This window comes from Pteropus alecto, unplaced genomic scaffold (assembly GCF_000325575.1).
Source record: "Pteropus alecto unplaced genomic scaffold, ASM32557v1 scaffold3, whole genome shotgun sequence".
In the NCBI taxonomy this organism is placed as follows: domain Eukaryota; kingdom Metazoa; phylum Chordata; class Mammalia; order Chiroptera; family Pteropodidae; genus Pteropus; species Pteropus alecto.
The window spans coordinates 21,428,948-21,446,563 of record NW_006442484.1 but is presented as its reverse complement, the minus strand read 5'-3'; the positions used below and the strand labels follow the sequence as shown (position 1 = coordinate 21,446,563).

Here is a 17,616-nt window from a genome sequence, read left to right as displayed (position 1 = left end):
CCATTTCTTCTTGTCCTGCCATGTGGACAACTTGAGTCGTTTTCTTACCTTCAGAATCTCGAAGTCAGGGCTATCATCAAGATCTGTGCCCCATATTTTAGAGGAGCATACAGTAGATTCTCCCAGGAACATTTCTGAGCTTTGTTATGGGAGCAGGAGGAGGCAGACTTTTGAGTTTCAGCAGCTTGGCAGTCATCCAGTTTGGGGAAAGAGATGCCAGTTTCCCCTTCTGGCAAACATCTTAAATCTCTATGAGAGGCTTTCATGGAGCTCATCACTCCTGTGAATTTCCTCCTTGTATTTGGGCTGTTAGAGAGTGATGAGTTAGAGCCACTGGGCCAGTATTTCTACCTTTAACAAGTCTGCAGAGGTGTGTCTAGCACCTCTGCCTAGCATTTGTAGCTATTAATCCTTGGTGTTAGGACCTCAGCTAAAATGCCAGGTTGACAAGAAAAGTCCCACTTCACATCATATGATGCAGTTATTTTGTGTTGTAGACATATCATATGATAGTTTCTGGTTTTTCTCTTTCAAAATGAGTCATCAGTTATCACTGTTTTTTAATCATCTGTTTTTAAAGATGCTTTGTAGTTAGTTTATCACTTTTTAAATAGTGACCCAAGCCATCAATAAATTTATATATATTACTTCTAGAGGTATAACCCCATTACAGTAAAATGGAAAAAAAAAGAAAAAGGAAAAAAAAAAACAATGACATGAAAGGAGCGTTTTGTATTGCAAAGCTATTTCTATGTCACAGTTTGTAGTCCTTCAAAGCAGTATTTTGTTGATCCTGGTGACAACAAATTCAATATATCTAATAATACTGCATAGCAGGTCTTCATTTTCTTTCCTGTTGATGTGACAGTCACTCTTTAATGAAACTTTATTTTGTATACTATTTGCATTGTAGATCAGGATTGAGGAGCTGAGTTTGCTTAAGCAATAGCTGAGCTGTTTATACTTTTTATATTCTTCCATCAAGAAATAATTACCCTTCAACCAACCTTACCTCTTTCTACTTCACATATGCAAACCACCTAAATAAAACATACTCAAACTCCCAAACCACACATCAGTATACAGAAATAATCAGACCTAGAAAAGCATAGAATAGAGTATGCATAACCCTTTCCACTTCCTCATACCAAGGCATACATTCATTCAGCAAGTACATATTGAGCATCGACTACAGGCCATAAACCTGCAAGGCAGTAGAGTTGATTTTGCTCATTTATTTACTACAGGGAAGTAAAGAATGGCATTTGTTTTAACTTCAGGTCTATAAAATTGAAATGCGGTTTCTGGCTTAACAAAGATAGCACGTATAGTAAGACTTTGTTATCTCATTGGTTTGTTGTCTCTTGTCTGCGATTCTCTGTTAGAATGCTTCTACTACATATGGAATGGCTTTAAACGGCCTTGAGCAGTTGACCTCAGGGCCATCTGGCCATTTGGATCTGTACCCCCAAACTAACACTCAGTTATGTAATAATCTAGCTTTTGACATCCTTAAAATTCAGTTATACCCTGGCATACATTGCAGTGTGTTAAATGTATATAAATTAGGGCATGTACTGACAGTTCAGGTGGTCTGTGCAATACTTTAAAATAGCTCACGCCAACAAGATGTGAAATCTCAATCCAGTTAAATTATGGAATAATTACACTTTTAAGAGTCAAAGAAAAAATTTTTTTTGTTTAGGTTTAAATGAGAAATCCACAAAATAGTTTTTTCCTAGGATATTTACTGAATAGTTAAAGGTATACAATTTCTACTTATATCTAATTTAGTATTTAAAGAGATATTTGTACATCTCTGTGGTTATGACCCACAGTAATGTTAATGAAAACTGTAAATAGGTATAAGTCTATACTGCAAATATTAGCCCATATTCACGAACTCACTGTTCAAAGAAAGGATATTTCAAGAAGGAAAGTAAAAAATTCCTCTGGAAATAATGTTGAACCGCAAAAAAAAAATGTCCAGCATGTCCTGAAAGATGACCATAGATGGCTGTGACCTTTAAAAAACCAACATGCATCTCTTTAAAAGGCTTAGAAGGAAATCCTGCCATATGTTAAATTGTCTGAGTTTTCTTCTAATTCTTTTTCCTATAACAGCAGAGATTTGAGTTTAAGTGGGCACTCTATAAATCTCTGCCAGTTACCTAATAGTTTAAGTGAATCTCTAGAATAGAAAGCTGATGAGATTCTTTTGTTTGTTTGTTTTAAGGAAGGATAAAACTTTGGAGCAAACCTTTCTTTATTGCCTCACTTCGGTGAATCTATACCATTCCCCAGGTGCACCAATCAATACCTAAATGTGAACTAATCATCTTTCCTGCCTCTCCTCAAAACTTTTTCTTTTGATGTTTCCATCCAGTACTTTAGTTTAGCAAGTAAGAAACCAGCTCTGATAACTTACTGTAGGATTAGACCCTTAAGAACTTCAGATACTGGAACATCTATATACATATATACAGAAGATAAAGTAGGTTTTCAAAACAATTACTAGCTTACAAATAAATGGAAAACATGAGAAATAAAAAGATGCTATAAAAATTACGCATATTTTTAAAGGACTAAGGAAAATTTTTATATATTCATTAAAATTAACTCAGTGAATACGTGAAGTATTAGACATGTATGAAGAAAGAATTAGTGATCTAGAAGCTAGATTTTAAGAAATTAAAAATCGGGTAAAGAAAATACATGTCAAATAGGAGTTCCAGATGGAAAAGTTAGAGAAAATGTTAAAAGCAACATTCAAAGAGATTTAGACAAGAAATTTCCAGAGATTATTAAAATCATGAATTCTCAAGGTAAGATATATGTTTAGTTTTTAAAGGTCAGAGCGTACAATAGGGTCCGTAAAACAGAATTCCTTCTAGTCATTCCTACCTCTAAACTCCCTGTGCCCTACCAGGGGCCACTACTAACAAAATTTAATTATTTCTTATCTTGCTATTTCTTGATTTTTTAAAAATATGAGATTATATCTATTGACTTCTGACCAGTAGAAATGATGGTTTAGTTAGCTTTATTACAGTATAAGCATGCATATGTGTGCATACACACACAGTCTTTCCCTCACCCTATCCTTCCAATATGGCTATATCTCAGCTTTTAGTTAGTTAAGTATTCTGTGTCCCTAGCATCATTGCCATGTGAAAACCGCTCCTTGCTGAGGAGCATCGTGTTCTATGACTAGGTCTCCTTCCCTGAACAACTTTTCACTTTTTCCTGGAGCTAATTATTATATTGGTTTTATTTGTTTTGTTTCTGTGCTACTATCACAAACCCATTCCCAAGCTCTGTCACTGTCAGCCATTCATCTTTCTGATATGGTGAGCCACATCAGAAAACTTATCATTTCCATTTTTTTTCTTGGATACCTTCATCCTGGAGACCTCGATTCTCCTACTCCTGTTCGTTTTATTTGCTTTCTGAGTCAACTATTTCTTGAGTCCAATCTCTTTCTCTTCTTTCTTTTATTTTCTCATTTTAGTAGACCATATCCACCAGTAGTATCTCATCAAAAAATGTACATGGGACCTAACATTTCTTAAAACCTTGCATGTCTGAAAATGACTTAATCCTGCCCCACATTTGATTGATACTTGAATTCTCTTTGAAAATCATTTTCCTCATAAGTTCAAGGTAATGTTTTATTGTTTTATACTTTTTGAGCTTCCTGTTAGGAAGTCTGATTCCAATCCTTTTCTGGTCCCTTGCACATGACTCTCTATGTTTGCTCTCCAAAAGGTATTAAATTTTCTTTTTTTACTGCTGGTGTTTTGAAATTCCATGATTCTACTCGGATGGGATTTTTGTTCCATTCTTATACTGGGTACTCATTTCCTTCTGTACAAAGAATTTTCTTATATTCTTCTTTGATTTCCTCCTCCATGATTTTCTCAGGATTCACTTTCTTCAATTCCTATCAGTTTGTATTGAACCTTGAGTTGACCCTATTTTGTTCTCCTCTTTTCTTTGTTTTTGTTTTTGTTCTGCTATCTGTAAGATTTTCTCAACTTTATCTTCTAACTCTTCTCTTGATATGTTTTTAATTATGATATGTTATTTGCAATCACTCTTTTGTGTTCTTGAATATCCTTTCTTATAGTATCCTATTTTTCCCACCAAGAATGCAAAATCTTATTTTATCAGTAGAGACATTATAGGATTTTTTTAAAAAAAGTTTTCTCCACATCGCCTCAGTTTCTTCCAAGTTTCTTTTATATACTTGTTTGCTTTGGCAAATTGATTTTATGTTAAATGTTTCCCTCACATGTCTGATGGCCTGGCTCTCCATTCATATTTGAGAGTGAGCCCCGGAAGGATGGTTAGAATTGCAGACAGGTCTTGTTGATTAGTGACCTTTCTCAGAGAATGAGCAGACAGGGACTCGATTATTTCATTGCGATATATCCACACATCAGTGTCACTAGGTCAGTCCACTTGGTTTCCAGAGAGGCTCCTATACTCTTCTGGAAGGAGAATGTCCAGCTGTCTGGGAGCCAAATGAGGAAAGAGGCTGGAGAGGCCTGGCCAATAAACAGACATACTTTAGCCTGGCCTTGTCTGTATGGTTCAACTCCTCTAGTGAGGAATCCTCCTTTCTGCTGCTGAGGTGGGAGAAGGGGTAGAGGAGAGACAGTTGCCTGTGCATGGGCTTGGGTAGGTTATCAGAAGGTTTGAGTTCACTTTATATAGAATTGCTACCAGTTTTGTTTTTAGTTCAGCAACTGCACCTCCAGAGGCACTGGGTGTGTTCCATTCCTGAGCCTTGTGGAGTTTCTTAGAAGCAAATGAGCAGCTGCTTCTTGGCTAACAGCACATGCACAAGCAATATCACCTGCACTCAGACACATTCTGCCTCTTTCTCTCTGCTAGAACACTTCATACATCTGCTTTCCATCTTCTGAAATTTAGTTGACATTTCTTTTCTATTGTCATCTTTCTCAGTTTTTCTCTTTGTCCTTGAGAGTCTATATTTTTTTTAAAAAGTCCCATACCATTATTTTAGTGGAGATTCAAAAGGAGATTTAAAATTGGTGTACACTCTGCTACGTTTTCCCCAATCCATTCTTCGCACTGCAGCCAGAGTGTAAACTTCTGACTGTATACTTCTCAAATGGCTACAAAACACTTCACTTATATTATTAAGGGCAGAAAGCTCCTCCCTCCCCGGTTATTTCTCGGGCCTCATTTTTGTCCCTTCCCCTCCTACCTTCATTCCTATCCCCACCCACTCAGTTCTTTGGCCATGGTTTGCTTTTGGACCATGTTTCCTTTTAGGTCCTTTGGACACGCCATACTCAGTGAAGCCCGCCTCCCACTCCCACACTTGGCTAAGTTATCTAATCATCACTGAGGTCTCAGCTGAAAGATCACCTATAGACAGCCTTCCTTGGCACTCGCCCCCTGTCCAGGGCTGGATTCTCATAATCATGATGCCCAATTCTTCCCTGACCAAGCATCCACCACATTATATGTTCCATGGGGGCATCTATTTGCCTGACACATAGTAGGCACTCCAATTTTTCTTAAATAGTAAATGAAAATTGTTGTTTTTTTCTCTGAACCTTTTTCACTCAGTATTTTCACTGAATATTTCATGCCTTTCCTTACCTCTAGGCCTTGATTATATTCTAGTAATACCTACCTGTTATGTTCTTCTCCCCCTTTTCTAAACTTATAAATACTGGAAAGTGTAGAAAACCTTAAATGGAAATGTTTGTTCACTCACTTTGTACACTTAAAGGCTTTATTTCAAGCATAACATTAACAAAATTGTATCTGGTAATATTCGTTTGGAATAACGTTACTTTCTGTGGCTTAAAGATTAGATAGTAGTAGGTTCAGAACTTGAAGTGAATCAGTACTTAGTACTGTAGCATTTAATGTGAGAACAAAAAGGAAGAGGTTTGTGCTGGAAGTTATATTTGCTGGTAATTTTGATTTATTCGGGTTGTGGATGGGCAAATGAAAAAGGAGGAAAAAAGGATTGGATTTTTGATGCCCATCTGTTCATGCTTCAGAGACCTGGAAACTGATGTTTTAAATTTCCTGGTTTTTCTTTCTTGTTTTATGCAGCTTTAGAAGGGAAAAGATGGAAACTCTCCATTAGAAAAAAAGAAAAGGAGTGAAAGGAAAGACAGAGAAAAGTGAAAGGTAGAAAGAAGTACCACAGAAAACCAGTAATAGAATGGGAGGAATAAATGTATATATTTGATTTATAGCATCGAGCTTTTTTGTAATTAATGTGCCTCTAGGCATGAGTACAAATCTTGTATTAGTATACAAATGAAAATAAGGTAACATGAAAATGTCTGCCTTAAATCTGAAAGTTCAGGGCAGCCCAGTGTGAATGCAGAGGACTAGAGAGACTAGAACAGAGTTTTGAGAAAATTCGCAGTAAATAAATAAATAAATAAATAAATAAATAAAATGTCCTCCTTAAATGGATAGCTAACGTGTAACTTATAAGAGTTAAGAAAAATTCATCTTTAAAAAGACATGGAGATGGGGTAAAGGGGGTCAAATATAGGAGACAGAGGGAGGGTGAAGTGGGTAAAGGGGATCAAATACATGGTAGCTGAAGGAAACTGGACTTTGGGTGGTGAACACACCATAGAATATACACATGTCAAATTATAATGTACACCTGAAAATTATATAATTGTATTAACCAATGTTATCCCAATAAACTTAATTAAAAAAAACAGTCTCTGGTTTATAAAGTAGGCTTAGCTATGAAAGGGCCAGTGGAGTCAGAGACGGGAGTTTTTATAATGTTGAATTATCCCTGCGGTAGCAATGACAACATAATGATGATGATGATCTTCGCCATATTATCAATAATAAAAAATAATAGTATTTACTGAGCTCTTACTCTGTGCCACGCAGCACGGAAAACATAATTATACAAGGCAGCATTAATATTATCCCTATTTTACAGATGAGGTAACTGATACTTAGAGAAAAGGCCTAAGTGATAGAGCCCTGAATTTGAAACGAGAAAATATGCCTAGAGCCCTGCTTGACCCAGTATGTCATTTTGATCCTTAATAATAATTCTAAAATAATCAGTAAATTTTATTGGATGTTTTGATCCTTATTTTTCTAAGAGAAGTCCAGGAGTGGCCTCATTCTCATTGAGCAGATGAGAAAACCCAGGCTTAGAGAGATTAATGACTTTATTCACAACCAAACAAAATTTTCAGAAAAATTATTTTCCTGAAACTCTGTTTTATTTTTTTAATTTATTTTAAATTTTGAAAAAGTGACATTTCTGATTCACAGTAAAATTCACAGATATTTTCTCCTTTTTATCCCTCAAATTCTCTATATTTGATAGTCAGCTCTCTCTTTTACAAGATTCTCTTGTTGTCACTGTCTTTCAACATAAACACAGTACCTCCTACTCCATCATTTTCTGTACTCTGATCAAGAGATTTAACACATCATGGTGTTGATCCTTTCTCCTTTTTTCCATAACTGTATCCAGTTATATTAGTCATCTCTGGCTGCCATTACAAAATACTATACTTTGGGTGGTTTAAACAACAGAAATGTATTTTCTCATAGTTCTGGAATCTGAAAGTCTGATATCAACATGCCGCTATGGTTGGTTCTGAGTAAGGCTCTCTTCTTGGCTTTCAGATGGTGTGTCCTCACCTGTGGGAAAAGGAGGGAGGTGGAGAAAGGGGGAGAGAGAGAGAGAAGGAAAGAGAGAGAGAGAGAGAAAAGGGCGAGAGAGAGAGAGAGACAAGAGATATATTCTTCTTAGGAGACCACAATTTATAGATTAGGGTCCAATCCATATGACCTCATTTAACCCTAGTTACCTTCCAAAGACCCTGTCTCCAGACAGTCACATCAGGGGTTAGGGCTTCAACATCAGAATTTTAAAGGAACACAATTCAGTCCTTAGCACCAGTGAAATGATGTCATGCTGCAAAGGAGAATCTCCAATGGGAAACACTGTCATAGGGGAATTCTTGTGTTTGTTTGGGAAGAAGAAAGTAATCCTTTCTTCAATACCAGGAAATTTTCCCATTCTGCTTCCAATTTCCAAATGAGAGATTAAAAAAAAAAAATCATGCAATGGAACATGTGATTAAAGATCATTTTCAGAGTTTACTTCAATGCTTCATTGATGCTGTAGAAGACATCGGATTCTTAGAGTAGTGAGACATTACTTGCCAGCAAGGTAAATGCTTACAAAACAGCTTGCTGAGTTTGTGTACATGTGAAACAGCTGCTTCACGAGATCACTTCAGATCCATATTTGAGAACTTTTTCACTTTTTATATACTATTATTAAATTAAGTGAGGTGAATGGATAGCAGATTTTGAAACTTTGCTTCTGAATTATTAATGAAATAAATGATGAGCAAGTTATTAAGTTTGAATTAAAAATTAGATCATTTTAATAATGGAATCAATAAACACTTTAGTTTAAAGGTAATATGGAAAATTTACCATTTCAGGGGCTAAGAGACCAAAATAAGTAAGTATGAAATGTTACTTCATACACTAAAAGCCTTGTAAATACATACATAACCCCTTGCACATAGAAAGAGCTTAAATATTTGTTGGCTGATTCAATCCACTGACTCATTCATTGACTAACTAGAAAATGCAATTACCCAAGACGGCCTTAAGAATAACTCCACAAAGCACAGATATTACACGAAAGAGCAAGGAAACAGAAAGTTTACTTAGACTTACTCAGCTCCTCTACACATCATGACCAACACATGTTCTCTCTTTTGATCTTCTCAAGAAATTTGCAAAAACAGATATTTCCCCATTCTATAGATTGGAAACTGAAGTTCAGAGAAATTAAGTGATTTGAATAACTTCACAAATACAGGAAGTGCCAGTGCAATCCTGTGTACCAATACAGACTGGATTATTTCCTCTTCAACATTCTCATTTCTTGAGTGGATTCACTTAAGGTACTTCACAATGATCTCTCCACCCACCCTTCCAAAATAATCTTTCTCGTAGGCATATTGTGGCACCTGAAATTATCCCATTTGTAATCAGTCCCCTTGAATTAAGGTATTGCCCCTTTTGAGAAGTGTAACATAACGCATTGAGCATGGAAGGTGATTAATACATTGTGGGAATTAAAGATTAGTTTCCAACAAGACCAACAACAGGGAGCAGGGCATGATTAGGGCTGGATGCAAAGTTGGGCTTACTTAGTTCCAGTATAGTCTGCAAGGAGATGCATGGAGGTTGGGGGTAGCAGGGCGTGGGCAGGGAGGCAGGGCAATCAGAAAGTAGTATAAGGATTCTAGGAAAGTACTTAGAGTGGAAATAGGAAAATAAAGATTTTCTATTTGCAGTTTAGCCTACAGTTTTGCCACCTGTGTTGAATTACTGTAGTAAACTTGTGTTGTTCATAGCTCTTTTGGGGGGAAGAATGGTGAACATGAGAAGTAAGCATACATATGTTCAGAAGAAAGAGTCTGGATTTGATAAACATTTATTCTGTCAACATGAAAGGTAGCTTTTCTCATTCTCCTGCATTTATGAGGATCTTAAATTTTCTATATGGGAAGAGTACATAAATGTTTAAAAAGGGATTTTATGAAATTGCTCAGGCAAACTGCTCATACTAGTTTGCAGTTAAATTAGCAATGTTTACAATCTAAAACACTTAGAAAACAAGAGAGAATGGGGAATCAGTCGTAATTATTTAAGTTAAATAGAACTAATCACGTAAACTATGTTATCAGAAGAAGCCATGTAAACAAGTGGTCTAAGTAAGGTAGATGGAAAGTATTAGATTTTCAGAAATGATTCTTAGAAATGGTGGTGGGAAACAAAAATAAAACAAAATAAAAATAAAACAAAAATAAAAGGGAATGGGCTTGTCAGAACAGAGCCATACATCCCAGCTATTTAAAGCACAGACATTAGAAAATGGACCTTAAACAGGGGTGAGGAAGCTGAAGCTCCTTTTGGGGGTATCTTTCAAGAGAAGGTGCTGTCTTCACCAAGAGAAGGTGTGTCATCCCTAGGACCAGACGTGGCTAATAAGGCCAGCGTGATAACCACAAATCTGCTTTCAGTTCGGGCATGCATTTCTCAGGCTAGTCAGTAGAATTTGCTTATTGATTTTAACTGCAGCAAGTTTCTGTGGATCCTGTTTTCCCATCTTGTCACAAAACAAATTCTTTGTAGTCCAAGCAAGGCATTCTTGCCCAGTATCCTCTCACAGGCTGCTGTCAATATTTTATGTTGGCTTTTCAAGTTTGTACCCTGGGAGATAAAACTTGGTTCAGGCACCAAATGCTGAACATCTAAATGACATGGCCGAACCGGCCACGGTGGTGTTGGATGGTTGTTCCCCCAAAGCATTTGCGCTGTGTGCATGTGGAATGTGATTGACTCGTCTGTGATTTGAGTTTGTTCAAATAATGTTCTGCCAGCAGTTTCTTATTGAAAGTGCCTTCATAGACATGTTGCATCTATTTCATGAATATTAGCCCTTAGCCATCTCCAGGAAAGAAGAGCAGCCATCCTACAACCAACTACCAAGCATAAGTCTTTCTGTTTAATGTTGTGGTCTCCAAACATCTAGTTTTAATTATGATGCCTTTCCTTGCTCGTGATTCCTTTATTTAGTGAAGATGGTGTGGCAAGAGGTATCGGGGGTATATGTGTACACATGAGAACACTAGATCAAGATTTTTACTTTTAAACTTTATAGGTTTGTATAAATCTGCTTACCGTATAAGTGATATATTGAACACATGTGGGCTAGCATGATTTTTTAATTATCTTTGATATTTGCTTATGTGGCTAAATTCTAAAAATGTTAATTTTGTAATTAATTTCCAACACATTGTTTGGAAACAATGAGTAGTTTTTGTTATAAATCACCCAAGAACTTAGATCACTGAACTGCCTGGATGTGTCTTCCCAGTTGGTTTTGGAAGAATTACTTATCTCTGATTCCTATTTCCTTTCTCTTCAGTTTCCAATATGGTTTCTATCCAGGAATCCACAGAAATTGCTGTGATGAAAGAGAATGATACTTTTTCTTCTGTCATACATATTAGCCTTGAACCATACCTCTGTCGCTTTTTTTTTTACAGGTTATCCTGATTTCTTTCAAACTTTCTTCTGTCTGCTGACGCGTGGCCTTGGCGTATGGCCTTTGGTTTGGACTTTCATCATTTTCTCATATGAACGCGTGTTCCCATTCCTTCTGCCATCCCTGCTATATAAAATATGCCACCACTTGTTTAGCTCCCCATGCTTTTCAGACTCTGGCTGTGGCTGCTACCTCCCAGAGTCTCAAATAGTATTTCACAGTGTTCCCCAGAGTATCCTTTGTTTAATATTAATTCTTAAGGTGCTTCCTTTGGTTGGTTGAAGTGGGGGGAAATCCCTTGTTCCATTAAGTGTTAAGTTTGGGAAATAATGAACACAATGTTCCTGTCATGTAATAGGTACTCTAATAAATAGTTATTAAATGAACAAAAGAATGAATAAGTGAACATAAGTGTAATACACTCTAGTGAAGGGAGCTTCTGTGAAGTGAAGAAATGTTTAACTTTGTTTAACAGCATTTTCCAAATTTTTTTCTCACAAAACTTTCTCTAGTGCAAGACTTACATGTGTCCCATGGAACTAGCATTTAACAAAACACACCCTCCTCCAGATCTAAGCTGTATCACTACAGGCTGAGCTTGGTCAGCTCTCGCTGCTTGCCTGCCTCACATACAGGCCAGTTTCCTTATTCCTGTTGCTAATGTCTTCTCTTTCTTCACTGGCTCAAATTTGGAATAATCTTTGGTCAATTATGCTCTCTTTGCCTCATTTTTGTTCCACATACTATCTCCCAAATCTGTTTTGAGAAGCAAGACTATTCATAATCTCTCTCTCTCTCTCATGGACTGTTTATCTGTAGGTATTTCTTTATGAGATTCTATAGGTTGAACTCACTGTATTAAGTACTTTTTTATTGAAAAAAAAAAAAAGAAACAGATGAATCAATGTTAACATCCTAAATTCACTTGACTTGCTTTATCTTAACACCTTCCTCTTGACTGTTAGCTAAACAGACTAGCTTCTCAACTTTAGCTGGAATAAGCGAAGGTGCCTAGAACATTTGCTGTGTTTGCCAGCAATTGTAACAACTTTTAAATATCTTCTTAAATCTAGCCTTTTCCTGATTGATCTGAATAAGGCCTTTGGCCCTTTCTTATAGGTTCAGCTCTAGCTTTGTTTGTTTGGATGCGGAGCTGGGGAGAAGAGATCAAATTTAGGTCTAGAAAGTACTTTTACCAGCCATGTCTTTAAACATTGCCCAACATAATACTGGAGTTTTGTGGCAGTGCCTCTGGAACCCCGTTAGGAGACTGAGGTGAATGGGAGGAAGGAAGGAGAGGAGACAGTAGGGAGGCTCTACTCCTGTTTCACAGGTCGGCTATTGGTTGAAGAAAGTTAGAGGTGGGGGTCCCATGGCTAATAACAAGATTGGAAGTGATTACAGTAATCAGAATATTTCTGAAAGTAAAACCAGGCTCTGATAGAGCTTCTGAGAGACTCAGAAACAGGGAAAGAAGTTCTATGAGTAAGGTGGGCAGTAGCATTTCTTTAAGAAAAATTAGGAGTTTGTTAAATAGTTAACTTGGCATATGCTCTAAAAGGCAGCTGACTGGTTTTCTTCTGACTCTTCCTTTTCTCTCTTTCACTTCTTACCTCAGAACCTTTTCTCTTCTCATTAGCACGTCCACCAGAGTTGGAGCTGGAGAGGAGAAAGGAAGTGTTCATACATGGCCTATTTGCATACTCACTTCACTGAGTTAATGCCAGGACAGCACATTCTGTCCAGTTCTATAGATAAGCCAGTTTCACCCCATCAGTAAGGTATTATTTTCTTTTTTAGCGTAGTACAGTTTATTGCTAAGCTTCTCAACTGTACATTACAAATAGCATCTGATTAAGAATGTTCTGGATGGGTTAATTAGTGTGGTGACTATTATTAAGCAAACTGCTTGTTAGTATTATGCCTATTTGATCTTGGTATTGATGTGAAGTAATTGACCATAGAGCTACATTTAGAAAAGCTGGAATAAAGTTTTTTGATTTCCATAATGGCAATAAATTGTTTATATTAAACATGTCTATGAAAATATGAGTTTCATGGCACAGAGAATCAGAGTAGACTCTCTGTGGAATGGTAGATGAGGATTGTTTTATTTCATTTTGTTCTGTTTTTTAGAAATAATAATACATTTGTCCAGCTGCTTCAAGATCAAGTCTGTTGAAATAAAGGAGTTAAAAATTATTATTTAAGCTTCCTAATGAACAATATATGAAAACTAAGGTGACTTAAATTTCCCTCACTTATAGGACATATTTCTTTTTAGATTTAGTTAGTTGCCTAAATACTTCTTTGGGTAACCATCACTATATATAAAGAGACTATTAAAAATATGAGAAGATATTATAAACAAAGAAAGCGTAACATATAACCACCTTCTTTCAAATACTAGATTATTATCTATATTATTTCTTGATATTTTGTCCAGTTCTATTATTGTTTCCCTAGCTATAGCATTTCCATAGGGAATTTATTCCATGAGCTAATAAATTATACCCGTCAGGGAGTTTTTCTTGAAATTCAGCTTAGATTTTCCCATTCTTAATTTCATCTCATTACTCCTAGTGATACCCCCTTGTAGCAGGCTAAATAATTATTCTCTTTCCTTGGAGACTCCTATTATATACCCTTCTAGTTGTCACTTAGCCAGGCTATTCATATTTAGCTCCTTTAATCTGTCCTCATAAATCAATTCTTCCATTGCCTTAATCATTATTATTGCTCTTCTACGAACTCTCTAATTTTCAAACATATACAGTTATCAGGTGACCCAGATGAAATCACCATTCGCACAGTGTTCTGTCCCCTCAGACTTGGTATCTTCCTTCCCAACACGATCTCTAACAAAGTAATGTATGTTTGCCGGTCAGATCAGCATAGGCTCATCTTGTCAAACTCCAGACAATCTAAACAGTGTTTTCCATGTGTCCCATTTGCATTCAGGTTTATTTTTACTTTTTCTACTTTATTATATTAGTAAGCTGAGTTTTGAGTTACTGTTCATATTTGTATTCTGCATCTTTCCATGTCCTTATTCACTACCACCTGTCAAGTCAGTCATCCACAACCTGTGTTAACACGGGACTCTGTTCACCCTTGAGAACATTTAAGAAACGTGTTGAATAAAAGCAGGTCCAGCATCTTGCCCACAGCTAAATTTCTCGTCAGTTACCAATTCCTGTTTTTTACAACCCTTTAACCAACCTCCCAACTCTTTTAATTTGCCATTTTGCTCACATGCTGGACAATGTAAATGGATTTTATGAGTAAGATGGGTCATGATACTGTTTTCTAAAATAAAGATATGTTGTTTTAATGCCCATTATTATTTTTTATTGTGAATCCTTCAGGCACTAAGTTTGTAATTCTGTTGCCTTTTTAAGCTTGCCTGGTATTCCTTATCTGACTTAAACAAAGCGGTTACTTTGCTTGCTTTATTGTTGTTTCGCACATATGTACAGATGTTCCTTCTCTTGCCATTTGTTCTGATTGTTTAGGAGATGTCGAAGACATCGTCATAGTCTTTTCTTTTCTTTTTTTTACTTTTTGTGGCATTCAATAGGAACTTTTTAATTGATTTTTAGGTCTTTAGAATCCCCTCAATATTTTGAATTTGTATCAGGAAGAAAGTTGATTAGTTCCCTTAAATATTTCAGACCTGTGAGATCCAAAACTATAATCTGCATAGGCCCAAATTTCTTTCCATTTTAATCAAGAATTAATTAATTTTATTAGGGCATCCCAAGGGGGTTAGCACCATTCTTTGTGTTTTTCATCTACTTAATTCTTGGAGGTAGGGGTGTCTTTATTATATTCAGGTGATTTTCCTCAAAAGACTTTGTGAAACAAGCACAGAAGCCCCCAAAATAAGCTTTTTAATTCTGAAATGAACGTAGCCTACTGCAATCAGACTTTGTTTCCAGCTGAGAGTGGAACCCACACTGTTCCTTAGTATTACTCATCAGCCCCTGCTCTCAGAAGTGGAGGACATCCACTCCCTCCTCCTCCTCTCACAGTGACTGTTTTTTGATCTCTCAACCCACTTCTTAAACTTCTTTCCCACCTCTACTCACCAAATAGATGGCCTATCCTAATGCTTTGGTGACATACCTTAGTTAGAGTCCACACCCGCCATCTGAAATTTTTTCAGCTTCCTTTTTCTCTCCTTCTTCCCTCAGTTTATAACAAAGCTAGGTTTAATTCTGTCTTATAAGGCCCTACTTTCCCCCTACACCAAGAAAGAATCCTGCTATTATCCCAGGTTATGTTGTTTGTCTGCTTCCATCTTGTAAGACTTTTCTGTTTTATCAGGATCCTGCCCGCTTCCCTAGCAGTTATCTCCAAGTGAACACCAAGCGGATACCCTGTGTACACATGCCCTATTAATGAAAATTCACCTTACCTTCACTGTTCTTCTCCTCTCTACTTCTCTTTCTCTTTTTCTGTCTCTCTCTCTCGCTTTTATGCACAGACCCTAACCTGCAGCCTGGCTTCTGCCTGCTTCCTCCATAGCAACTGCCCTCGGAGTAGCTATCTGCCATGTAACAAGACCAAAAGCCCTGTTGTTTCTGGTGCTGTAGCACCTCTGCAGTTTTTTACACCTACTTTTACACCTGTTTAAGGGTTCTTGATTTTTTTTTTTTACACATTCTTTTGGTGCTCTTAATTCAATAAGGTGATATTACTCTCAGATTCACTCTCTACTCTTCTAAATGTTCCTTATTGCCTTCCTCCATGGTTCTTCCTCACCTACCCCTTATATGCATGTGCTCTCCATTTCTTCACTTACTCAGCAATCCAGGGAGGGCCCCAGTCTGCCTCCCTAGACCTCAGATCCCAGGAACTGGCCCCAGATTCTTTGGACTGCATGTTATTCCTAAAGAGTTTGTTTTCTTTCGCACCCTTTTCCTTTGATCATATGATTCTCTCAGTCCTAAACTTTCCCCTCTCTGCCTTTCAGAATCCTTCAACTAAAACTATCTTTACGCCTTTACTGATCCCCAAGTCAGAATTAATCTCTAGTTCTCAGTTTTAAAAGTTAGAATGTCCATTCTTCATATACTGTGTTCTACTACAGGTTAGTGGGTTGTTCACATCTGTCTCCCACTCTGTCTTTACTAAGCACTCCTTGATTTCATTGTATGTAGAAGCTTCTATCAATAAGTAATAGATATCTAGCTCTATCTGACAAATCATTATGGGAAGATAGGGGAGAGATGACAATGGAAAAATATAAAATATGCTTCAAGAAATAGTAGCAAGGTGAATTTAATGAAAAGTGTGTACGGGTGCCCAGGAATACAGAACAATCATGTGAGCAGAAATGCCCAGTGTTAATCAAGGAAATTTAAAGCATGTTTACAGGTTAATGAAATAAGGCGTGAAAATAAACATGGAGTCATGTGGTCACTGGAAAATGCAAACCAGAACTCCAGAAAGATGAGTGAAGGAAGAGTGATAAATTATCACTCTACTCTTACTTTTCATAGTATATGCAGTACAGGTTTTATAGTCACAGATATTCTTTGGAAACTATTTAAAAACAATCTGGTCCAATTTCAGTCTTTCGAACTTTCTCTTGATGGCTGCTACTTTTTGCTCTTTTTCTAGAATTTTTGTTATAGCTCTATTCTTTCTCAGTTATATGCATCATTGTCATGTCCTTATAGAAAAGTAAAGGGTAAATTCTAAATAGTATTTGCAGTGAAAGAGTATTGCATTTCCTTTTTGTAACAGATTCATGCCCAAGCACAAAACAACCCATTTACAGAAGATGCTTGGCCTTAAAGGAAACGGCAGTGCCACTCCATCCATGGCCCTTCCTTTCCAACAGGAGCAGAGAAGTTCTGAGAATTTATTGAAAATTTTTGATTCAGAATCTGGACCTTGTGATGCTGCACAACAAGAAAACCTGGGCAGCTCATTAATGCAGGAGTCGTACTTCAAAACATGCAGCTCGTCAAATAATTCAAACTCTCATCATGGGAGAAATAAGGAAAATCCGTGTGACGTTTTGAATGGAGTTGATGATCAAAGAAGACCATTGCACATTGTCTGGCCTCACCGGTGGTAAGTTTAAGACACACCAATTTAGTAAGGTTTATAGAACTGGTAATAGAAGACATATTCTGATGACTGACTTAGTAATTCATTGTCTCTATAGCTTTAGAAAAAGATCATTTTAGTATGGCAGTACTACTAAGTGAGGTGCCATGGTGGTACTACTCCATGTCTTTATATAAACAGTTGTGTGCTTCAGTTAAATTTGAATTTTTGAGTTACAAATAATTATTGGTAGTGATTTGCTCAACTAACAATAGCAGCTAGGCAATTCTATGAAATCAACTCATGTTCAAGAAGTTTCAAAGTATAACAATAGGATTTTATATATAGATACAGATATATCTGTATGTGCGTGTGTGTGTGTTTGTGTGTGTACATATATATAGTCTGTTATTACAAAACTGTTTCAT

At 36.7% G+C, this 17,616-nt stretch overlaps 1 protein-coding gene across 11 annotated transcripts in view; it reads left to right on the top strand.

Moving 5' to 3' along the window:
* Positions 1-17,616, top strand: part of GTDC1 (glycosyltransferase like domain containing 1) — a 338,147-nt gene that overhangs the window by 260,248 nt on the left and 60,283 nt on the right. For 9 of the 11 annotated variants that reach the window (XM_025039406.1, XM_025039407.1, XM_025039409.1 and 6 more), the window contains one exon: positions 16,880-17,212. The exons of the other annotated variants lie outside the window; for them this stretch is intronic. In XM_025039406.1, coding sequence (XP_024895174.1) covers positions 16,880-17,212 — 333 coding nt within the window. The remainder of the gene's footprint in view (positions 1-16,879; positions 17,213-17,616) is intronic. 11 annotated transcript variants of the gene reach the window in all.